The sequence below is a fragment of the Nymphalis io genome, chromosome 24 (genome assembly GCF_905147045.1).
Source record: "Nymphalis io chromosome 24, ilAglIoxx1.1, whole genome shotgun sequence".
Classification (NCBI taxonomy): domain Eukaryota; kingdom Metazoa; phylum Arthropoda; class Insecta; order Lepidoptera; family Nymphalidae; genus Nymphalis; species Nymphalis io.
In genome coordinates, this window is record NC_065911.1 from 6,053,679 (window position 1) to 6,080,113 (window position 26,435).

Sequence of the window (26,435 nt, forward strand, 5' to 3'; positions counted from 1 at the left end):
TTAATTTTGTCATTACACCTTACAAAATAATTAAAATAAAAGGTTATAAAAATAAAACAACAAAAACCCTCATGAATGTTAATTCATATTTAATAAATAAATACATTTTCATGTTTTTTTTTTAAATAAAACTAATGTAAGTGACTTAGTTGTAGCAACTCTCAACAACATTATGATACAACGTACAGACGTACAGGGAGACGCCGAACGCGTTTATTGCTTAATACTACATAATAACAATTATCAACTAAAAATATATATATATGACAAACTCTAAAATATACATACAAGTTATATAAGTTAGTATGGTTTATATTACAGAAAATTAAACTTTTCAAACTAATTATTAAGTCCCATGTCACACTCGGTTCTTTAATATAATCTGGTTTTTTTTTTTTTAAATTAGTCTCCATATATTGAATGTTAGTCGATAAATTTTATAATATTTTTTATTATACTTAAGCTTAATGTGACACGGATCTAATTAATAAAATTACAGATAACATAAATTCACTTCTTGTTTTGATTTATTAAAAAAAATCAACTTCAGAAAAAATATACAATTTAACGCAAAAACACACGTTCATTGGAGCAGTAAGTGAACACAATCAAAAATACATCTTTGGCTTCAAGCGAAATTTACAAAAGCAATACAAAGATCATTCCACACAAACTTTAGATGCGTTCCAAATACGAATGTTATTTTTTTAGTGCTCCAAAAATTTACACTATCTATAAACATTTTCAATCATGTACATTTTTAAACAATTAATTGATCTTCTATTGTAAGGGCAAAGGGTTATTATTTAATTGATGCAATTGGCGCTATATTGGATAAAAATATACATTTCAAATTCGTATTTAGAACGCAAGTAGGCGTACAAACTCAATTATCTTCAAGAGAAAAAACGCATCTCGCTTGAAATACGTACACGAAGTCATCACAAACAAACCTCGCACACAATATTTAAAGTTATTACGTTATAATAAAGTTCAAAATCCAACGACAAAACAAGTGATCAATTCCTTTTATATTAATGCATTACTCTAAGATTAGAAATAGCACAAACGTGGATTTATTTTTTATTCATACGAGAATGGATTAGCCACAAACATTTTACAAAAAGATTTTTATTTTTCCGTTTTATCTATAATTTAAAAAAAAAACAACTATATTACTCGCCTCTGTTAACCATACTAAACGACAACAAAACAAATCTAAAATACTGTAAACAAAATTCAAACAATTTCATTGGTTTAAACATTTATCAAAATCCTTGTGACCAATCGAAACTCTACAATATTAAATTTGAAATAAAAAAAAACTTACAATATACGATTAATAATGGAGATTCAACAGTACAATAATTTAATTGGACAGAACATTCAGATTTGTACGGTACGTATACGTTATCGTACATTATTTAGAAAGTCAATTAGCTGAAAGGAGAAACAAATCACTATAGAAGAAAAAATTGTAAATAAAATTGAATTAGAAAAATTTCATTAAATTTATTTGAATTAAATTTCGAAAGAAGTAAATCATCAATAATGCAATGATACGAATAATCCTGTCTATAGGAATCGTTTCCATTAACATTACCATTCAAACAATTTACCATAGGTCCTAAGTACATTTCCCGTAACATCATCACCCAAACCTTAACACCCACGAAATAAGAGTCAATATCCATGTCAACAAGTCAATTATTTGTCTATCTACCCACGTATCAATCAGTAGAAACAACAAGCCTACACAATCGATACAAAGTCAACATTATTAACTAATTAATATAGAAAACTTTAAAAGTGGGAGTACAAATATTTTCAGTCGATCACGTAGATGACAAATTCACATTAAAGATTAGCAAATTTGCTAAATACTCTCCTACATTCTCAGCTCTAGAAATGTTTATGTCGGAACAACAATTTAAACCAAACCGTTTTCAAGAAACAAGCAAGGTTGTTATATTTTTTTTTTCTACGAGGGAATGAAAATTCAAGTAAGGATTGGACGCGTTAAGATAATATTTGGTAGGTTAAAAGAATTTGGTAAATTAATTTAAATAAGATTTGTAAATTAATAAGAAAATATTCGAAAGAAAGAGAAAGGTACAGTAAAAAGACAGCATTATTATTTCAAAAATAATGGTAATCTAAGAAAGTCTGGTAACGAAATAACTTAAATTCATTTAGGGGGTAATATTGAGGAATTCTTGACGGAATTAATATTCCAATAAATACAGTTATTAATTTTGAACCAAGAATAGAGATTTTCGGGAACGCGAATATTATTCACGAAATAAAATATTTATTTTTCAATTTATAAAACAGCTTAGCAACATTTGAGTAAACGAATAGCGTATTATTGTCGATATAAAGATAATTCAATATAGGACACTTTTGTTTTTATCTAAATGGACAAGAAATTTTATTTGGCGTAGGATAAATCTATGGACAGAATCCGATCAGGATTCGATAGAATAAAGGTTTTTAAAAACTCTATGGAAATGAATTTGTACGGCTTTAATCGCCAAAAGCTTATAATTTACTGGATAATGTATATCTATAACTTTTCAACAATAAATCGTATAATATTTTTAATATAATTTATGCGTTATAATAAAATGCCTTGTGCCGAAAGAAATATTAAGAATAATGTGATGTTTATACATTATCTATGGTATCCTATATTCTGAACGTATTTACAACTATTCTAAAAAAAAGATAAAAATTTGATTTAATATTAACTTCTTTTTTCTATTAAACGAATCTTTAATACTTCTCGGCTGGTAACGTGCAATGGATTATACGTTTAATGATCGTATTTTAAATAAACATTGAATTATTATTTCGAATAAATTTTATCTAAGCTATGTCCTCAAGAATGTCATTAGTTCAATGCAAAACAATCCTATCGAATTTCGGTTACATAACCCTGTGTCTCAACGATATATTAAACCACATCTACCTTCCAAAAGTTTTCAGAAAATAATTGAATTTCTCGAAAACCTTCCCGAATACGTGGCCCCAATATCTTATATAATCCGTTTTATTTCGTTGTTAAATCCGAATAACCCCTTTCCGCAATATTTAAAAATAAATCTTATATCACGAAAGAGTCTACGTATGAAAAAATTCAAGAGAATTATGTCAATATTATGTATTGAATTGTTATAATGTAAAGTCGAATGATATTTATATATCATTGGCACGTCTAGTATAATGCAAACATTTAATAAACTGTTTCCCCGCCTCGATTATACCCTGAATTTTAATCTTCCACCTTATAATACTCCTAAAATTCTTTCTCAAGTATTGAAATATGTCCAAAATCCATAAACCGAAATACGAATCATATTCCGTATCATATAATTTATAATTCAATTATCCGTTCTTAATTATATCGAATAATTGCAAATATTAAGATTTATGTAATGCACTTAAATAAAGTCTACTCCCGTTTCAAAGGGACTCGAAATTATCATAAAAGATGGCACTTAAGAAAACCCGAACTAGCTAATATCAAAAACGTCTAACCGGTTACAATATAAATAGCAAGATATAAAATCAGATATCAATCTTATGCAACGCTTATTCGATTATAATCGTTTAGGAAAAAAGCATTTTTAATTCGCAATAGTTCAAAGATATTGCCAAAATTAAACCCGAATGCAAATATGCTTCTGTTAAACAAATCCATTTGGGATTTTAAGGTTTAGAAGAAATCGGTAAATAATCGACATCGAATCGATTCCTGATCTTTAAACCTCTGTGCTCTTTCCGACTTGTCCTTGCTTAGTGTCCGGGACGCCTGATGCACTCAATTTCCGTTGACGACCAGGAAATATGCCTCCGAACAAACGACCTGAAATACGAAAAAAATTTTATTTTAAAGACCGTAAGATAAATATAAACATATTTAACAAATGCTGTTTTTCTACCTTGTATCATCTCTACATAAAATCTTTCGTTTCAATCAGTACAGTACAGTAACAGCCTGTTAATGTTCCTCTCCCTTTTAATGAGAAGGTTTGGAGTGTTTCCTCACGATGTTTTCCTTCACCGTCAAGCACGAGATGAATTATAAACACAAATTAAGCACGGGAAAATTCAGTGGTGCTTGAACCCACGATCATCGGTTAAGATTCACGCGTTCTTACCACTTGGCCGTCTCGGCTTTTCAACCACATTTGCAATAATACTGAAGTATAGATTTAGTACTCATTCATCTCACTACGTGTACAATGTAAACGCAAACACGTATAGCTGTATAGACAATCAAGGCTGTTCGTGTCCGCGAGGGTACCGACCGGGCGAGCGCTGCTCGGGCGGGTGTCGCGGCGACGTGGCGTGCAGCGCGGTGCGGCTGCCGTGCTGGAACGACACCGACATGCCGCTGTCCAGCGAGCCCACCGACCCCCGTCGCTGCAGGCGCTCCGCTGCTAGAGCGACTGGAGACATGATCATATTTTATTAATTTCATCAATACTTTAATTTGCATGCCCTAATTCTTGGGTTAGGTTGGGTTTGGTGCTTGCCCATACCTTTCCTCCCCGAGGAAAGCTCCCTCGAATCACGAGTGGAGCACAGCACGGGATGCGTTATATCAACAACGATCCCACATCCTCTCCGATCCGTGCCGATGACCATCGCAGTGGTTTTAGGGGGTAATAATCCCATATATAAATGGTTTTTGCCCAGATTCGAACTCGCAATCTTCAGTTAAAATTGATGTGTTTGACTCGGTAGACCATCTCGGTTCTTAGATTTAGAGGTACAATTTGAATTATGTATACATACCGGGATCGTTAATGTCGACGAGCGAGTTGCTAAGTACGTTCCGCTTGATGATACTTGTTGGTGGTGGGTTCTGCGACAGTCGTGACGGCGCTGACGGGGCTGGACATGACGGTGGTGGGGGTACCACCACACTGTAACAATATTTTAATCTTAGTTTTTTTTTACAAATTTTTATGGCTTTATCATTAACAATTGTTTTACAAAGTTAAATATAAAATTGAATGGTAATTGTTGTACGTATTTTATGCGTTCACGTATCGTTCATCCAACTGAGTTGAAACGGTTTTAGAAGTGTTTCGCCCTGTATATTAGTTACCTTCAATATAAAATATATGACGAATGAATAGAGTCGGATAAGACATTGCTACGCATTATCTGCTTTGAAATAAAATATCCAAATTCATTCAGCTAATTCTACTTTGTACGTAGTTATTGTTAATAATTATTTTTTCATTACATTGAACAAGTAACATAAATATTTACCCGTGAACATGTACATGATCCATGCATTGTTGGTGATCGATTTCGACGTCCGCCACGCCACTATCACGATTCTCCATTACTGCGAAGGTGGAAAATATGTTTTAGTTTAAATTTTATAATAAAAAATTTGATTGAAAAATCCACTTTAAATATTATTGCAGTTATATTTATGTCAGTAATTTCCCATGGACGCAAGTTCTTCAACTTTGATTTGGAGCATTCTAAATTGGAGATTTTTCTTCTTTATTTTTCGATCGTCTCATATTTTTATATCTGATGGTAAGTAAGTTTAGCTGGTGACCATCACCAGCCAAAGGGAGTACGTAGATGTTATTACCCAAATGCATGTAGTTACACTGGTTAACTAATCTAGTAAGTATTGTTAGTTGACGATAGAATATGTGATGACTAGGTAAACATAAAGCCGAGACGGCCTAGTGGTTACAACGCGTGAATCTTAACCGATGATCGCGGGTTCTAATCCACTGAATTTTCATGTGCTTAATTTGTGTTTTTAATTCATCTCGTGCTTGAAGGTGAAGGAAAACATCGTGAGGAAACTTGCATGTGTCTAATTTCATTGAAATTGGAGTAGCGTGGTGGAATAAGCTCCAAACCTTCTACTCAAAAGGGAGAGGAGGCCTTAGTCCAGCAGTGGGAGATTCACAGGCTGTTACGGTTACGGGGTAAACATAAACCACATCACATACCGTTCCTCGAGGCGTTTCCCGTGTTCCTCCCCTTCCCGCGGTTGAGTTCGGATTCGATCCTCATGGCTTCCATCTCGTCCATCTCAGCGACGCTCTCCCGAAGATCCTCCGCAAACTTGCATCTATCGTGTTCGTTGCGCGCATTGAAAGTCGCCAGTCTGCGACCGTCCACGCGACGAGATAGACGTATTCCGAATGGATAATCTGTGGTACGAAAAACATAATCGATAGACTTTCTTTACTAAAATTCAATCAGACACGCCGGAACGATATGCAATAATATATTTAGTTGGACAAATTATGGTAATTTTAGTGTATTATCAATGCAAGTCCATTTCGTTAAGCGCAGTGTCTTGGTGCAGCAGTGGGACATTAGCGGCTTTTACTTTTAACTTCGTTGAAACATGAGACTTTTCAAGTTGATACCAACACGGAAGTGACAGCCGATAATGTTGAGGTATCTTTATAAGCTTATCACGATAAGAAAAAAAAATAAGGACATAATAACAATTCCCATACTCACGCGGAACAGAGAAGAGGTTGACAAGCATGCCGCACAGTGGGAACGATTGCCTGAATGTGTACGTCACAGACGACTTCTTCTTGCTGAAGATCTTCGTTATGACAAGGAGATCATTGAAGAGGAACACCTACGAAAAAAATCACATTAATATTATAAATATTTTAGCGAGAAAAATCTAAGTTTTATAATATATGATTGGTACTAGTGATAACGTTTCGTTGATAAATAATTTAAAATATTTTTTTTTCTTTACAAACCAGTTACAGATTATATTACCATTAGTATATTATAAGACAACACATTTTAATTTTTTTTTTTGATACCATCAAATAAAATAATATCTACTAAATTTTTTTGTAATCTGTACCAATATATGTGAGGAATTTCACCTCAATTGTTAAACTAATTTAAAAACCAAGCGGTCGTAGCGTTATGTTATTTAATCTATAACTATTGCCATTTAATTGACGTTTAAACGCAAAAATATTTAATTAAAGGCTGGTAGATCCTGGCACAAGTGTATTCAAATAAACAAACTCCATAAATATACTAATAAGTATATATTTGTCATACCTCTCTCTGATGGACTCCCGGTCGTTCCTTCTTATGTATGTCGGGTATTTCGTAGAGACGACAGTAGCAGACCAAACGACGGTGCGGCAAAGCCAAGTGAGGCTTCTTACCAACGATGGTAGCTTGTACTTTCATCACCTGAAAAAACATATTTAAGTAAATCCATTTCTTAATAAATTAATTTTATTTACAAAATGTAAAACATCATTCAATTTATAGATAGATCGATAAAAATAAACTCAAATTATTCATTTATTAATTCGAACATCTTATTTATAGATAAACTACAGAGTACATATAACAGCATAAAGTAAGCCAGTGTTTCCTAACGTGGGGCCCACGCCCCACAGGGGGGCAATTTGATAGTTAAGGGTGGCAATTTAAAAACTCTCTCGACATGACTTTAACCCTTTCGTAAATCATTTACAGTGATTGACTGATAAAAAGAAGAAATCGACTTGATATAACACAACGTGGATACTTGACATTAAAGCTAAGTAACTTGGAACCTAACATAAAATCTCTGTGCAGCAAGGATCAAGCGCAATCAATCAATCAATCAATCAACAGCCAATCGTTGTCCACTGCTGAACATAGGCCTCTCCCAAGGTGCGCCAAAGCTCCCTGTCCTCCGCCTTCCGCATCCAGTTGGTGCCCGCCACCTTCTTAAGGTCGTCGGTCCACCTGGCTGGAGGGCGCCCTACGCTGCGCTTGCCGATTCGCGGTCTCCACTCTAGGACTCGTCTGCTCCAACGGCCATCGGTCCTACGACATACGTGACCAACCCACTGCTACTTCAGCCTGCTAATTTTGCAAGCTATGTCGGTGACTCCGGTTCTTTTCCGGATAATCTTATTTCTGATCTTATCCTTCAAAGATACTCCGAGCATAGCTCGCTCCATAGCACGCTGAGCGACTTTGAATTTGTGGACTAGTCCCGCAGTTAGTGTCCACGTTTCGGCACCGTATGTCATGGCAGGTAAGACGCATTGGTTGAAGACTTTCGTCTTCAAACATTGCGGTATAGACGACTTGAGGACTTGACGAAGGTTGCCAAATGCTGCCCATCCCAAGCGAATTCTTCGATCGGCTTCCTTCTCGAAGTTGTTCCTACCGACTTGTATTATCTGTCCTAGGTAGGTATATTCACTAACAACTTCGAGAGGTTTCCCCTCGACGTATATCGGTCCCGGCACGACATGCCTATTGAACATGACCTTGGTCTTGTCCAAGTTCATACCGAGACCGACACACCGGGAAGACTCGCCTAGGCTACGCAGCATTTCGGTGAGTTGTTCCAGCGACTCTGCTATGATGACGATATCGTCGGCAAATCGAAGGTGTGAGATGTACTCGCCGTTTACATTGACTCCATACCTAGTCCAATCCAGCGTTTTGAAAACGTCTTCAGACGCGTTGGTGAACAGTTTCGGGGATATTACATCCCCCTGTCTCAATGATCAAGCGCAAGGACCACACTTAATGAATATAGAAAAATCAATATTAAAATTGAAAAAGTTTTGAAATTTTCCTCGATGTTTTGATAACAATTTCATAGTGATTTCTTCCTAAAACTTATCATTTATATTTCTTAAGAGAACAAAACAAATTTGAAAGGTTAAAAATTATGAATGGATTAAAAATTTTAGAAATTTTAAGGTGGGGGTGCATGGCCTAAAAAAGATTGGGGAAACACTGATGTAAACGGAATCCGATTATTTACAATACACTCAGTTCGTAATTCGTTCTTGAGACGTTTAAAAATGAGTCTTATTACCTGCGTCACATGGTCGCTTCCCGGCCTGAACTCGCTCGCCTTCACCCTGTCGTATATCCCGGCCAACATGTCCCGGTCTATGTCACCGCAGTCGTCGATACCGCGCAGGTTCCGCACGAAATCGTCCAGAGACATGCGCGCCTCGGGCTTGAGGTTCGGAGTGTGTAGATCCGTGTTGAGCATTATTATTGCGAACGCTAGCACGAATATCTGTGTGGAAATATAGAACGTGAAAAATAAGTCCAATTATCATATAATTCATATTCAATTAGCTAAAAAAAAAGATAAAAGGTAAAGCCATATCAAGATATCAGGGCCTCCTAGTATTCATGGATTATTAATAATTCTATTACCAAGTCATCCAATTATAATAAGTTTAATTTTAAAAAAGTTTCTCGAAAATCGTAAATTGTTACAGTCGAGTTATATATTTTTTTCTTTATATTATAAGCTATGTAATATTAATTTGATGATCTACGATTTAAGATCTTGAATTTCCTAATTCAGTTCGAATTAATAAACTTAGAAAAGTTCTTACTACTCCTGCTCAAATTCACAAAAAAAATTTTAAAACAAAAGACAACTGCTTAGAAATAAACCGTTAAAGTTATAATATATAAAGTTAAATAAAGAATTCGAATGCACGAGGATAGGAAAATATCGTAATAAAAAAATAATTACCGTATCCTGTGTACGCAGTCTCTGCACAAAGTCAGTGTTGCACACACAGTATCTCCTAGCGAAGGCCTCGACAAGTCGTTCTATCTTCTGCGCCTCGCCCGGTAATCGGAAGTGCGCTTGGTATCTACGTAGAGCGACGTCGACTGCCATTCCGGAGAGATCGAGCTCGTTCACGAAACATCTAGAAAAATAAATATATACAATTTGCATATATAAATAAAACTTTTAAACCAATTGAATCGCGATAGAAATGTCAGCCTTAATAAAGCAGGTTTTGTTAATAAATCATATTTAGCTTAATAAGAAGAGACGTGATTAGAAATACGAGCAAAACCTTATTAATCAAGTTTTAAATTTTATGTATGTTAGAATAAATTACATATATAACTAAACTAAGTTATATATATATAACTACACTAAGCTAATCATCTATGCATCATTTATTACTTACTCTAAAACAGCCATGTTGAACTGACTCTGCAAATTTCCCAAGTATTCCCCAATCATCTGCTTGCTGAGACCCTTTCTCGTGATGAGGAACCTGGCAACTCCTCTCGGAGAGTTCTCGAGGAACCCGCGGGAGATCAGATAAGCTATACCGCGCTCCGGTTTCTTATTGAACAAGTTTAATCCGACTCGATATTGACGTTTACGAACGGTTTCTGATACCTGAAAACAATGATATTCTTAATATTTGTATTTAATTATACATATAATTTAAAAAAACGCAACGTTTTCCAAATAGTGTTATTTTTATTTTATAGAATACGTAGGCGGACGAGCATACAGGCCACCTGATGGTAAGTGGTCACCAACAACCATAGACATTGGCATTGTAAGAAATGTTAACCATCACTGACATCGCCAATGCGCCACAAACTTTGGGAACTAAGATGTTATGTCCCTAGCGCCTGTAATGTCACTGGCTCACTCACCCTTCAAACCGGAACAAAACAATACCAAGTACTGCTGTTTTGCGGTAGAATATTTGATGAGTGGGTTTTACCTACCCAGACGAGCTTGCACAAAGCCCACCACCAGTAAATTTATACTATGGGCATTAAAAAATATTTATTCACCAAGACAGATTTCGTCGTGTGTATCAAAAAGCGGAAACATTACGAAGTTTAATAATGAAAATATCTCATAATATATTAATTGATAAATGACATGACCAAACATTTTAATGCAATATTTTAATGCAATATTTATTGTATTTATTATATATATATATATATATAACAATTAATTATTTTTAATTAATAATTGCTTACTTTAAGAGGCTGTTGGTGCGTATGGGGGTGGTGGTCATGCTGCGGTCGGCAACAGGTGGTGGGTGGTGGAGCCTCGTAGTACGGCGGGGCCTCTTGTCTCTTCCAGACCGCGTATCGTTCCCCCTCATACAACGTGCCGGACGCCGTGCGTGCGTGTTGTTGGAACTGCTGTTCTTGGATGTGGATATGAGGTTCCTGAGAACGATAAAAGCAAACTATTACATATTAAAAGATTATTAATTAAAATAATGTTTTTTGCTAATCTATCGTTCGAATCCGAGTAAATGCTAACTGCTTATTAGGCGCTTAATGCGTCATCGGACGTCATTTTACGTTAATAACTTTTTTTTTCTCGCTGGAAAAACGCATTACGCGTTCCACGGGAACAGTGATGAGGAAGGGGATATGTGGGGCTCACCAGTGTCTGAGGCACGTAGTGCGCCCCGAATATCGGAATACCCACTAAAAAACCTTTCCGTCTTAACGAGGAGCGCCACGGGATTGCTTGCGCATGCTACCGTGACGAATCGACCAATAACCTGACTTTATTTTGACTGTGTAGATAATAGAACAAAATGTGCCGCGAGGCCATCGAACGGCACGTTAAACGTGTAGTATAAACATTTTTCATTCCAAATACATACATGTACATTCATGGTAACCATTCAAGCTATGCGGAAGTCTTTTATTCTTAATATCAAACACATATATCACTATATTATTTATTCTTTTCGACATTACATTTTATAAGTTAAATCAGATATGGCAATAATATAATTACTGACCGGCGCCCTCGGCTGGTAAGGCTGGTGGTAGTGGTGGCGGTGCTCCTGCGAGGAGGACGACGACGACGACTGCACGGACGACATGGACCCGCCGCGCACCACCGCGCCCACGCACTCCGCGCGACGCAGCGACACCGGGCTCTCCGCGCTGGGGGGGGGGGGGGGGGCGATGGCGTTCATACACAATTTCAGTTGTGACAGGAAATACGTTTCCAATGTAATATATTTAATGAAATAAAATAGTAGCAATTAAGAATGCTACTTACACAGTTTAAAATATTAATTGTATAAATAAGTACTATTCATACTTTTTAATTAATTTTAAAATTCTTCCAGTGTTCCAAAGAGTTTCATATTTACCTATATATATAATAACTGACTGCTCACTGACATATAAACGAAAACCCAAACTATTAAGGAATTTTGAAAATTTAAAGTCACAAAAAATATTAAATCTCGATAGATCAATTATTTGTCCTTATATTTGAAACATTAAAGTACATACTTGAGTGTTATGCTGCTGGTCCTCTTTGGTACTTCTGGTGGGTGTCGCCTCGCGTTGGCCGCCTGTATCGCGGCGAGCTGCTGCTGCTGACGAGCGGTGGGTGATGACAGCGGCTTACCGCCTGACGAGAGCAGGTTACCATATATGGGACCTGGAAATAATAATCATTGTTATTGTTACTAAAATAAAAGAAAAACACATACTGTTTTTTAATCTGTATCGATAACGATTCATCATATTATGTTACCGTCAAATTTGTATTACTCTATTTTAATGTGACAGGTGAGTGACCATTACAGGAAAATTACAGTAAAAACTATATTTTAAGGTGTTGTTACGTTGACCTGTTTAATTTTTGTTTGAGAAATAACAATTAGTTGAATAAAATAAGTTAATTAATAACAGCTAGTATATTTAGCACGTCATCACTCATAACAATTGATGCAAATAAAACAAAAAACTCAAGCGTTGGATCGGATTCGAATCCAAATTCTTCGATTAATATCCAAATCAGCCACCTCAGCCTTTTAGATAATGTATAAATATAAAATTGTAACTTTTAAATATCAATTTCAATATTAATTTCATTTTTGATGAAGTTTCATAAAATGAGTTGAAAAACAGTTTATTGAACAGCAGCGCCATTTTGCCAGAACTAACCTCATTACTCATCCGTTAAATGTTGACAACCGACATATTTTGACATACTATTTTGATGAGCGTATTCTTGGTATGTAAAAAATATAACAATCATGATCAATGTTGCATATCACCTTCTGAGATTTGACGACCGTTTTTATGCGGTGAGTTTCGAGTTTGTTCTTACAGAATAGCCTTACATATTATTTATACACGCAATCTGTTATATATTATATGGTAAAATATAACCATCGTTATTAAATTAATAGATTATATATTAATAGATTAGAATAGAAATTAAATATTTCATATTAATTAAATAAATTCTATTTACCCGTATTATTTAACAATTGATGGTTGTGTAGAGATTCATTATGGGATGAGGATGTTGATATATTCGTCACTGAGCCGCTCACTGAACAGCTGCATACCTGTAACCGAATAATGTTTAAGTAAAACAAAAACTTCATTTTTTTTTAATGTATTTTTCGTCGTCGAAATGGCCCAGTGGTAAGAACGCGTGAATCTTAACCGATAGACGTGGTTTCGAACCCGGGCAGGCAGCTTTGAATTTTCATGTGCTTAATTTCTGTTTATAATCCACCTCGTGCTTTTCGGTGAAGGAAAACCTCATAAGCAAACCTGCACGTGTCTAATTTCATCGAAATTCTGCCACATGTTCTTGCTTTGGGAACAAAGATGTTATGTGTAGTTACACTGACCCGTTCACTCTTCAAAGCGGAAGTATCGCTGTTTAGCGGTAGAACATTTGATGAGTGGCTGGTACTAACCCAGACAGGCTTGCACAAAGCCCAAGTAATTGCTTAGAACATGTGTACTTAAAGTTTATTTCTTTTTAAATTTATAAGTATTTTGGAAGAGCGGGATCTCCTGACACGTAGTAAGTAGTAAGTATTAGGTTCATCCCAATGTTTAAATATATATAAACAGATAAACAGTTTTTTCAATCTGCACATTTTGTCTGTCCTAAAGATTTCTTGTTTTATGCATTTATTTTAATCTTGATATTGAAGCATATACAATATTAAATATTTTGCGAAATACTAAATTATTTAGTAGGATTTCCTTATTTATATTTTATTTGGGCCATTTACCCTTCCGCCGAGGGTTTAAAAATTTAGAAACCTTTAGGTGGTGTTATTCAACCGCTAAATCTTCCACTTAATCTAATCAACCCCTTCATGTGTGATTAGTTTAAACACGCTAACAAAAAAAAATATATACATTATATTCCTACATTACACAACCGTACAGCATACGGTTACGTAATATTATACACAAACAAATGAATGCTAAAAATAATATAAAACATATACAAATTATATATTTATTCCGTTTGCGGTAAAAACACTTGGACCTTGGGAGTAATAGTATAATATTAATCAAACTGCATATTTTGTTCTTTTTATTACATGTATATTGTATACAATATTTGTTTAAAACTAGCTGCATCCCGTGGTTTTACTAACGTTTAATTTGTACTGTGACGATGGAATAATAAAAAATCAACGGAATTTTAAAATCATCCTAAAAAAAGTTTTCATTGATTGTTATTATATATAAATAGCGTAAACAAATATATCCATAAAATTTTATTTTTCATCCGATTTGAAGATTAACCCCGGAACCAGAGACGAAAAAAAAAAAACATGTTTTTCTGGTTTTAATAACTTCCAAATAGCCATATTAAATAGAGGAGTTTCATATATATTTATATATATGTATATTTAATTTTTTTTTTTATTAGTATATTGTTCGAAAAAAAAATTACCCACGTCATAATCCATCTTAGTGCCTCCCCTCCACAATCGTATTTTCGTCACTCTATTTTTAATTACTAAATTACTATTTCTCAAAATTTTCTTTAACACTTTTTTCGTTTTATAGTCCATTTTGCAATAAATATAATAAACCGCACGTTACTTTACTAGATCGTCACGCGAATGACTGATAAAAACTGTTACGTACATTGGCGAAGTTCGTATCAATTTAATCAAAATAGTTAAAAACCTAACGAGCCATTATAATTGCTATTACAAGTGCTTAAGGACTAGATTTGAATGGAAGTCATAACAAAATTGCGCTTGGTACGAAATATCGGTCGTACGCGATAATTATTTGCTCAAATATTTAGATTATGTCTTGAAGAAATGTATCCTTGCAGTAATTATATTATAAACAAGTGACTTCTTGTGTATCTAATTACATAATTTATTTAATGATAAATTAAACGAATATACTTATAATAAACCTAATAATCATACAAATTTTTACCAACGATAATAAATAATATAAGCCCGTTTTGGTCTGCAGTGTAGGAGGATGACGCATAATCAAAAAGTTTGATATCAAGGTACAGTAGACTATTACTCCCCAGGTTCGAAGCCTGATATTTATAAATATTTACTTCAAGATTTCTATGCGATACCATAATCGTTCCGCTATATCGTTCACAACAAATAGTTCTTGATTAATACATCTTTATTTACATATAATACAAATATCAACTTCCATTTTTCATCCGATAACAAATCTGCCGAGATTCAGGACGCCATTTTTTCACGAATCCATAATAAATACCATTTTAGATCTCGATCAATGATGTCATCTCAATTCAAGGTCAAAGTTGTTTACTTAAAATTTTTAATTATTTAGACCTTGTATTAGTTACCATGTTGGTACTATTATGCATATATAAAAATAATATTTCTGTGAACTAAAAATTTTCATTCACGTGAAGGGTGTGTGACAGTTATTAGGTATTTAGTTTTCTGTACTCCTGACTATGTGTATGCCAAACATCATAAGGATCAGTTGAGTAGTTGAGGCGTGAAAGCTTAACAAACAAACACACTTCCGCATTGTAATAATAGGATATTAAATCCACGTACCCCGCTGTCAGCATCGCCACGATGATGCGGCGGTATCTCGGACGCTATCATGTGTATCTGGTGAGCTGACTGCTGCACCCGAGCGACCATCGCTTCCACTTCGCTTTGAGGATCGAGTGGCATGTGATTGCTGGAAACAGACATAAAATGTATTAGTTTTATTTAGTGTTATGTATAACAAAACTAAACTTAAATCTAGAAAACTAGGTCGTTCACAGGTTCTATTGTAAATTCCAATAGCAGGAGTAGTAAACAAAAACAAACTAGGTTTATACATTCCATCTAATTTACTTATCGCTCTGCTATATTATGGACGACAAACTTCTTCTTGATTAAAATATATTTATTTGAAATACAATAAAAACCTCTTAGCCACTTAATAGTCCTTTAAGTTTAAGTCTCCAATAATAAAATTGCCAACATTCCATATTGATAACAAAGACTATTTAGATCTCGACCAATATATATAGGCCTCTGCATCTTTGACAGATGATTTAAGCAGCATCTCGACCAATAATGTCTTGTATTTTCAAGGTCAAAGTTATTTATTTATCTTTAGTCTTGCCACTGGACATCGCCGAGATGGCCCAGTGGTAAGAACCCGTGACTCTTAACCGATGATCGTGAGTTCAAACCCGGGCAAGCACCACTGAATTTTCATGTGCTTAATTTGTAATTTTAATTCATCTCGTGCTTGACGGTGAAGGAAAACATAGTGAAGAAACTTTCATGCGTCTAATTTCACTGAAATTTTGCCACATGTGTATTCCACGAACCCGCATTGGACAACGTGGTGGAATAAGCTCCAAAACCTTCTCCTCGCGAAAAGGGAGAGGAGGCCTTAGCCCAGCAGTGGGACATTCACAGGCTGTAACTTTACTGTACTGTTGCCACTGGAATCGACTGTAAGTATCATCCCTATCACGAGTATATAATGTATAAAAATACCTCATGTCAATATCATGCCTTTCACGTAAGGACATGGATCGCATCGGTCTTGATAGCGCGAGTACTTTTTCAGCGCTGCCCGGACTTTTCTGCAGTAGAGTGTTCGCGTAGATATCATTGCCTGAAATCATTTTAAGAAATAAAATAGTAAGAGTTAAATCAATTTAGGACTGAATCCGAATTAACTTTTCCGTAGTAATTTTGCAAAAATTTGCAGAAGGAATTATAATATTTAACATTTCTTAGAATATATTTTTAAAAAAATCATATACTCAATGCGCAATATTTTTCAGGTAAAATACCCCAAATAATTTAATTTAATCACCGTTAACAAGTAAATGGTCAGAGCCATCTTGATGCCTTCTCGAATTCGAGTCGGCCGCCTTCGCCATAGCTGTGATCGCGCTGAACTTTTTCAAAAGTTGCCTCCTTCTGAAGGCCCTCTGTATTGTAACTGCTGCTCTTCTAGCCCTGAGCCCTCCGTATCGCCTTTCCAATATCTCGACTTGTTTGTCCAGTAGATCTTGGGACATTTCATAGCGACTGGAAATATAAAAGTTATCATTGAAATATGTTTAATTATCTTATTCATTAATAGTATAATGATTCTACAAAAATAAAAACGAAATTTGGTTGATTTTTAAGTGTTACATTTCGAGTGTATGACGTAACCAACTATGGCGTAGAAAGAACTAAGAAGGTATGTCAGATCGAGAAGGTAGAATTTGTGATTGATAAATTTACGTAATATATGATGAGAGATCTGGAAATTGATGACATTGATATTTGAATAATCGTTGTGATAAAGACATGTATATATATAAATAAAATATTAAAAATCCTACGATAGATAATACCAATAACGATCATGCGAAATCGAAATTGATAACTTGATTGCGTAGAAGATTAATAGATACTAACGTGAGAGATTGCGTTAATGAGTAATCAGATTGATATTTCATTTAAAACAGTTGTAGATTGAATATGATGAATTGAAGAATAAGCGTTAGTCGTCAACTTTCAAACATGCCAATTGATTAGTAGAATATTAAATGATCGGGAGCGTGTTACATTCGATTAAAGATCATATACTCATGCTAATATGAATAGATTCGAATATACTATAAAATTATAATAAATTATCAGGTGGACTATAATTTTGTGATCGTCAACTATCGGACGAGTGATAAAGGTAGTGAGTACGTTGATTAATTTTTTTTTTGGAGTGTTAGGGATTTTAGGTTGATAACGCATTCCTGAGGTTAGGGACATACCCTCGGGTCAATTTGCCCCGTTTTTGTGGCAAACTAGGATCTTTTTGTGTTATTCCTGCTGTGCCAATGATCCCAACGTCTGTGCCCCGTCTATGGAAGCAGATTTACAAAAAAATATCGTAAGTGACTGAATTATCCTGTAATAAAATATTTGCAAAACCGACTCGACAGTTACGAGCTTTAACATATAAAGCTCGTAACTCGCCATCGCCATATGATTGCGTAACGAGAGAAACAAAAATATAAATTACGCTAATGGAATCGTAAATCAAGCGTTAATAGTGAATTATGTTCAAAAACAATTTACCAACATTAAACGTAGTTAAGAATTTCTCTCACTGGGTAACCAAACATGTGTTTTCAATTAATAAGATACCATAAATCAAAAACTTCTGTGTTTCTATTTAAGCCTTTGGGAATTATACAAAAAGTGTTATATTTTATTTAGTTACACCAATAATAAAAAGAAAAACAAATTGAAATATTTAATTTACAGTAAAAATACTGGCTGGCTTATACAATAAGTTGGCAATTATAAATCATTTGTTCCTTGAATTTTAATCTCGAGACATATGTAATATTCCTAATTTTGAATCTGTCTGTTTAATAGTATTTTCTCCTGATTTCATGCATTTTCTTAAAAACCATTAATCATCTAAACCCAAAAGCTCGTTAAGCTACTTTATTTACAAAAAAACAACCGTTTATATATATTTATTAACGCAAAAAAATTGCAATTTTACCTGTTGGTATGAACAGCCAACCCGAAGCCCTCTGGCGGTGCGGCGATGTACAGCGGCGGCGCAGGTTCCGCTGCGCCCGCGCACAGCCCCGCGCCCGTCGACGCGTTGGACGCCGACGAGCATGACGAGTTGGAGTGATTTAGTGCTGGAAATAGAATTATTTATTGGTCAATATGTAATAACTGAATACTTTTTACTATTTCATATTTATGGATATTTCACTTTCATCTCCGGAATAAAAGAAAACTCGCCTTTCACTACTAGTACACACGATAGATCTAAATCATTTTTATAGTCGTAATGAACTTTTTTATGTCCGTTTTTTTTAATGGTGAAAACTTACATACTATTTTTATTCCTACAGTATACAAAAAAAGTAAGTTGGTGATAGTATGACACTATTCATATATGTACGTTACAATTATTTACGCTGGACAACTTCAAAATCTGCTCCATGATGGGAATCGTAGTCCTCTCGAGACATGGCGAACATTGTGAACACTTAAATCTTATTTAGTAGTAAGTTTTTTTTTTTATTTTTATACTATATTACAACTTTACAATTTTATTACTATTAATCGTAAATCTATTAATCAAATAAGAAAACATGATAAAAGTAATAATGAAAAGAAGCCTGTGAATGTCCCACTGCTGGGCTAGGGCCTCCACTCCCATTGAGAAGTAGGTTTTGAGCTTACTCCACTTCACGCTGCTTCAATGCGGTTTGATGGATACACATGTGGCTGAATTTCAGGGACAATAGACACATGCAAGTTTTCTCACCAATTAAGCACATGAAAATTCTGTGAAGCTTGCCTGGGTTTGAACCCCGCGATTATCGGTTAAGATTAACGTGTTCTACTCAATTAGCCATCTCGGCATTACCATGATACAATATCAAAATCAACATATTACATCAACTAATTGAAACAGTTAATGCGTTTCATAAATAAATAAAAAAACAACAATAAATACCAATGTCGCAATTAACATTATAAAGTGACAAAGTGTTCAAAACACAGCCTTTTATGTTATCACATTCTCCTCTTAAGCGAGGATTAACTTTGATATTCGTGGCATTTTGGAGGTATTTACTTTGAAGCAGGTTTAGGGAGATACAATTGTGAGTGGCGACCAAGTTTAATCCTAATTAATCCTTAGCTGCTTTCGTTTAAAAATATACACGAGTACTACTGTAAGCCTTAATTTTTTACATTATATTATTCACTAGGAGTAATTACACAAACTTAACACGAATACATTTTTGATGTGTAAATACTTTAGCGTCAAACGAGTAAGCGTAAGATGAGCGTCAGATGACGTCAGCGTAAGATTTGTTATTTACACATCAATGAATTGGAGTACCTTGGCACTCACACCATTTTTTATAATTTAGAACCAGATGCGTCACCAATTAAGGTGAATATCTCAAGCAACACATAGGATATATTACTTATGATTAAAATATTAAAACATTTAGATTAAATTAATGTACTCGTTGAAATGTATATATATATAATTTAAAAATAAGGAGAAAGAAAAGAATAATTAAAGAATGTATTTAAAATAACTAGGCAGTATGTTTCAAGTTTTAAATTTTTAATATGTAAACTGTTATTGTGAATTAATTTTTATTATTATGTGCAATTAATTAACACTTCGTTCTAAAACAAATATCCGTTTTATATATATTGTAACGAGGACCAAGATTTGAGCTCAATTGTATATAACGTGATTTCATACATATATAACAGTAACAGTAACAGCCTGTAAATGTCCCACTGCTGGGCTAAGGCCTCCTCTCCCTTTTTTTTTTGAGGAGAAGGTTTGGAGCTTATTCCACCACGCTGCTCCAGTGCGGGTTGGTGGAATACACATGTGGCAGAATTTCGATGAAATTAGACGCATGCAGGTTTCCTCACGATGTTTTCCTTCACCGAAAAGCACGAGATAAATTTTAAACAGAAATTAAGCACATGTAAATTCAGAGGTGCTTGCCCGGGTTTGAACCCACGTTCATCACATAAATATATATTTATTAAAAGTATAAAATTAACAGACTGTATTTATCCTACTGCTATCTGGAGGAGGATTGAGGAGAACGTTTGGAGCTTATTACACCACGCTGCACCAATGCGTCTTGGTGGATACATATAAAACAGATTTATATCAAACACATGCAGGTTTGCTCGGAATGTTATCTTTCACCGCCGCGTACGAGAAGAATTATAAACACAAATTAAGCACATAAAATTTTAGGTTTCCCAAGTTTGAAATCACAATCCTCGGTTAAGATTCACGGGTTCTAACCACTTGGCCATTTAAATTTCCACAATACATAAATGTTACAATTCGTCACATAGATTACACATACAAATATTTATGATAAAACTAGTTTTATCTGATAATAAATCATGATAGTCCAAATATAGTACTTTTGTGTTTTACATTCAATTTTATTATTTACTTTTATTTATATTATTATTAGTGGCTTATTGATAATACATAATTTATATATAAATGTCAACCGATTTTTTTTTGTTTTGATACTATGAAACTATTTATTATTTTGTTATCGAAACGTGCAATTTCTTTTATTTTTCTAAAATTTTTCAGGAATCTTTGCAGGCAATATAGAGCACAAAGGAGTGCACCCTCTTTTCTTCAACCTCTGTTTTTTGCAAATATCTTCAAGTCTAGTCTTTGTGGTCGAAATACGGTCAAGAGGTCCTACTATACTGCTTGTGTTGTGCTTACAAATGGTTTACCCTGTTAAACAGCGTAAACGCTGTCGAGGCCATTTAAGCCAACGGCAACAAGTCAGTTCGAAAAAAAATACAAATGGTTTTTAAGCGATATACTGTCATATAATATAATTCGTCTCGTGCTCAGCAGTATTTTATACATTCCCAAAAATTTGCATCAGTCTATTGAAATTCCGATACCTTAACAGTTTAATAACGAAAAAGACACATTGAGTTACGAGTCTATACTTAAAAAAAGTAATTTGATACGAATTCTAAAAGCTAAATGCTTTACACCTGGCACATCACATTAGTTTTCCAAGAAGAATGTGCTGTATAATTGTATATGCAAAGGACACTTACCAGGTAACGGTCGGTGTACAGCTGTGACGTATCGATTGCCCTCCATATAGCCCCGGTCAGGCTCTGACTGATGGGCATGATGTCCGCTATGTATGCTGTGCTGGTGAGAGTAAAATCCGTCCGGTGGATGTAACGCCACCCCACCACCACCCTCCTCTTCGTCGACTTTCTGTGTGAAGCTAGAAAGATAAGAAAATATGTATGTTAATAAAATCATTAACGTCAACTGAACAGGCATTTCGTTGGTTGTATAAAATACATTTGGCAATTCAGATTACTTGCAAAGTAAGGGGAAATTTACAGGTAAACGATCTTTAAGAATCCAACCTGGTAAACATAATAATTGACTCCTTTATCCAAAAATAAATGTCAGTGAGCGAATATAATAACAAGAATCTCTAATAATAATAAGAATATCACAAATCAGTACAGTTGACGTACGGTGCTATATCGTTTGTGCTATACAAAATAATCCCTAATTCCTTATAAAAGTGTTATTGGAAGTGACTTTTTATTTCATGTTGTTTAATAAGTATTAAAGTATATTTGTGCTTGTTTTTAATAATATACAAAGACACAGTATAATAAAAATATTTAAAATACTAAAACAATCACAGTAATTACATTGAAGTGCATACTATTTGAAGAGAACGCGTAAGTACGCGATATACGCGGCGCTTACGACTTTTTGGGCGCGAGTTATTATCGAAGAGCAAGGTAAATTGAATACGCTGTGTTAACTCATTAAAGCTTACCTACATTTATTTAAAAGCGAATAGAATGGAGTGTAAACATTGCTTATGCTTATTGAAAGTTGAAGAATCTATTAAATGTACTGCTTGCTTAAATATATATCATCATGGCTGCGTGGGAATTTCGCTTGCAGATTTTAAAAAGATTCTACCGATGAATAAAGCTAAATGGAAATGTCCAAGTTGTAAACAGACCAAAAAAAATAATAATATAAGTCCCATTACACCTAATGTCGCCAACGAAACCAATTTAGATCTTGCACAGCCCTATTCGACCTTGAATACTAAATCTATAATAGACCACTTTGATGAACGTTTCACTCATTTAAATTCATCTATTGAATCATTTAAAAGTTTTATAACCAGTGAGTTTAAAAAAGTTACCGAAACTGTAAACGAATGGACAAAAAAAATTAAGCTCGTTGAATCATCAATTGATATGGTCATGGATCAAGTTAATAATTTTGACAAGGAAGTTACAAAAATACATAACATCGAATTGGAGTTAAATGAGCTAAAGAATTCTATGAAAGATTTAAAAGATAGCCATTACAAGAATGAACAATGGGTTCGACGTTCAAATATCCAAATTAGTGGAGTTCCCCAAAAGAAAGGCGAAAACCTTATACAGTTAATAAAAGTGCTCGCTGATAAGTGCAATTTCCCTTTGAACCCGGTTACTGACATAGACTTTATCACAAGAGTAGCGACTAAGAATGATTCCAATGACATCAGGCCTAAACCAATTATTTTAAAAATGCAAGCTCGTTACAAAAAAGACGATTTTTTGTCATTGCTTCGAAAATTAAAAACTATAAGAGCTTGCGATATAGGATTTTCAGGAATGCAAAATCAAATTTACGTTAATGATCACCTTTCTACTCGCAATAAAAGTTTATTCAATGAGGCAAAGCGAAAGTCAAAGGAAAAGGGTTATTTGTTTTGTTGGGTACGTAACTGCACGATTATGGTTAGACGCACAGAAAGCTCGCCTGTCCTGCACATCACTTCTGAAGATTGTTTAAAAAAAATCGTATAAGTGCGAAATTGTTTTATTTAAAACATAAGTTTCAAGTGTCTAATTTTATTTTGTTAGTATTTTTTCATAACTTTACTTTTTTAGTTAGTGTCCATTTTCATGACTTTTTTAGTTATTATTTTATTGTTAGTGTTGTATATTCTTTTATGATTTTATTCGTTTTATCTGAGCAGCGTTCATTGCGGGAATCATTTATTTATGACTTATTAGAAATAGAAACTATGAAGGAATTTTTATTACAGATATGTAATATATACAATTATTATTTGTGTTTTAAGTATTCAACATGTTCTTAAATATTTTTTATCAAAACGTCCGAGGTTTACGGACTAAAACTAATCAATTTTATAAAAACGTGCTTAATTGCGATTATGACATTATTTGCCTAACAGAAACTTGGCTTTTACCTGGAATCTTTGACAGTGAAATATTTGATGCTCGATATAATGTTTATCGTAACGACCGTGATTACGAGCAGTTAGAAATGACAAAGGGAGGTGGTACTCTGATAGCGGTCCGTCGCGAAATTGATGTTGATGTGAGAAATGTTCAGTTGCCTAATTTTCCTAGTGCTGAAGTCACTTATATAAAAATTATAACTAAACGCGGTATTATTAGGAAAATTCTGCATCTTTTTTGTTGTTACTTTCCACAGAATAATTCTCAAACGGATTCACAGCTTAATTTTTTTGAATTTATATCTGATTTGATTATAGAAAATTCACAAGATGATATAATTATTACAGGTGATTTTAATATACGAGATGCTGTTTGGTCATTAAATAATAATAATTCAATTTATATTTTAAATCCCTCGGAATGTCTCCTTGTACATCAAATATTTGTTTTTATGAATTTTACTGGATTACAACAATTAAATTATATTCTTAACTTAAATAACAGGCTCTTAGACTTAGTACTTTCCAATCTGAATTGTAACATATCTCGTGTGGACCCTTTATCAGAACCTGAAGATGAACATCATCCTTCCCTTTGTATTAAAGTTGATATGAATACCATTGAGCGAAATTTAAATCCAGCTATTCGTGTTGTACGTCGCTTTCACAGCGCTGATTATGATAAAATTAATTTTGAATTAGCTAAAGTTAAACTAAACTGGCAACACGAATTTAAAAACAAAGATATTAGTCAGGCAGTTGATACGTTCTATCTTATCGTAAATCACATTATAGAGACATTTGTCCCGTCTAAGTGTATAAATGAAATCAATAAATATCCACGCTGGTTTACGCGACCCTTGATAAAATTAATTAATAAAAAATTAAAATTCCACAAAAAATGGAAAATTTATGGCCAACAAAACGATTATAACAAGTTCTCTGAATTACGTCTACAATCAAAAAACTTAGAAGGAACGTGTTATAATGAGTTTCTGGAACGAGCAGAGAATAATATTCGTTTTAGCTCAAAACAGTTTTGGTCCTATATAAAGACTAAAAAAGGTCATACATCTGTACCTAATGTAATGTATTTTAACTCTCAAGTTGGATACAATGGACACGATATAGCAAATATGTTTAATTCTTATTTTCATTCAGTTTTTGAGGATAATAGTGGAAATCAAACAATGGATCACTATTCTACTAGCGCAAATCAGACTATCATCAGTTCTATCGAGATTGTTGACAAAAAAGTAGAACGATATTTATCGAACATAGATACATCCAAGGGTTATGGTCCAGATGGAATACATCCCATTTTCTTAAAAAACTGCAGTAAAGTGTTATGTGTGCCTTTAACAATGCTTTTCAAAAAATCATTGGACAACGGATTATTACCAACTATTTGGAAAAAATCTTTAATTACGCCGATTTATAAGTCTGGAAATAAAAACGATATAAAAAACTATCGCGGTATTTCTAAATTGTCAGTTATTCCAAAACTTTTTGAAAAGATTGTCTATGATACGATATTTCCATTATTAAGGCCTCTACTTACCTGTAACCAACATGGTTTTATTAATAAGCGATCCACTGAGTCCAATCTGTGTGAGTTCTTGCATACAGTATTAAGTGCTATGGAAGTTGGTTTCCAGGTAGATGTCGTATACACTGATTACTCGAAAGCATTTGATAAGATATCGCACAATTTGTTATTACAAAAACTTAACAACATCGGTATACATGGTGACCTTCTACGTTGGCTTACATCCTATCTCCGCGAAAGATCTCAAGCCGTTGCTATTAAAGGATATACGTCTAGTTTTATTCCTGTAACATCGGGTGTACCACAAGGTTCTCACCTTGGCCCTTTACTTTTTAACATTTTTATTAATGACGTAACTAATTGTTTCAAAAATTCTCAAGTTTTATTATACGCTGATGACACTAAAATTTTTAAGATAATAAAAAATAATCAAGACTGTTTTTATTTACAAGAGGATTTAAATAAATTAGGACAATATTGCATTGCTAATAATTTGCAGCTTAATGTTGACAAGTGCTGTGTAATTACATTTTCGAGAAAAAAAGAACAAATAATTTTTGACTATTCCATATTTAATACTAAATTAAAAAGGGTAACCGAGGTGAGAGACCTTGGGGTACAACTAGACAACAAACTTATATTCGATAAGCATATTGAGGAAATAGTGATGAAGTCGTATAAAATGCTTGGATTTATCTTTCGGCAAGGGGCAGACTTTAAAAATATTCATACCTTTGTAATTTTGTACAATGCTTTCGTTAGATCACATTTAGAGTATGCGTCAACTGTTTGGAATCCACAATATGCAAAATATGTCAACTTAATTGAAAATATACAAAACAAATTTATCAGGAGGTTGCGATACAAATTTACTTTTCCTGACTCTGTTTTTATGCCACTTGAAGAACGTAGAGAACAAAGAGACCAAATGTTTCTTTACAAAATATTAAATAATTTAAT

The 26,435-nt window shown here is 34.0% G+C and overlaps 1 protein-coding gene across 7 annotated transcripts in view; it reads right to left on the minus strand.

The window, feature by feature from the left end:
• Positions 1-64: 64 nt before the first annotated feature.
• Positions 65-26,435, minus strand: part of LOC126777840 (IQ motif and SEC7 domain-containing protein 1) — a 164,816-nt gene continuing 138,445 nt past the window's right edge. For 6 of the 7 annotated variants that reach the window (XM_050501060.1, XM_050501064.1, XM_050501063.1 and 3 more), the window contains 20 exons: positions 21,738-21,916; positions 18,631-18,775; positions 17,888-17,977; positions 16,939-17,156; positions 16,614-16,734; positions 15,666-15,795; positions 13,088-13,184; positions 12,115-12,265; positions 11,610-11,757; positions 10,825-11,019; positions 10,002-10,219; positions 9,551-9,731; positions 8,870-9,079; positions 7,093-7,230; positions 6,520-6,646; positions 5,997-6,200; positions 5,287-5,365; positions 4,804-4,934; positions 4,314-4,454; positions 65-3,868 (listed from right to left, as the gene is read on the minus strand). In XM_050501060.1, the coding sequence (XP_050357017.1) occupies positions 3,765-3,868; positions 4,314-4,454; positions 4,804-4,934; positions 5,287-5,365; positions 5,997-6,200; positions 6,520-6,646; positions 7,093-7,230; positions 8,870-9,079; positions 9,551-9,731; positions 10,002-10,219; positions 10,825-11,019; positions 11,610-11,757; positions 12,115-12,265; positions 13,088-13,184; positions 15,666-15,795; positions 16,614-16,734; positions 16,939-17,156; positions 17,888-17,977; positions 18,631-18,775; positions 21,738-21,916 (3,007 nt within the window). In that variant the 3' untranslated portion in view covers positions 65-3,764. The remainder of the gene's footprint in view (positions 3,869-4,313; positions 4,455-4,803; positions 4,935-5,286; positions 5,366-5,996; positions 6,201-6,519; positions 6,647-7,092; positions 7,231-8,869; positions 9,080-9,550; positions 9,732-10,001; positions 10,220-10,824; positions 11,020-11,609; positions 11,758-12,114; positions 12,266-13,087; positions 13,185-15,665; positions 15,796-16,613; positions 16,735-16,938; positions 17,157-17,887; positions 17,978-18,630; positions 18,776-21,737; positions 21,917-26,435) is intronic. The other variant, XM_050501065.1, reaches the window with a different exon arrangement.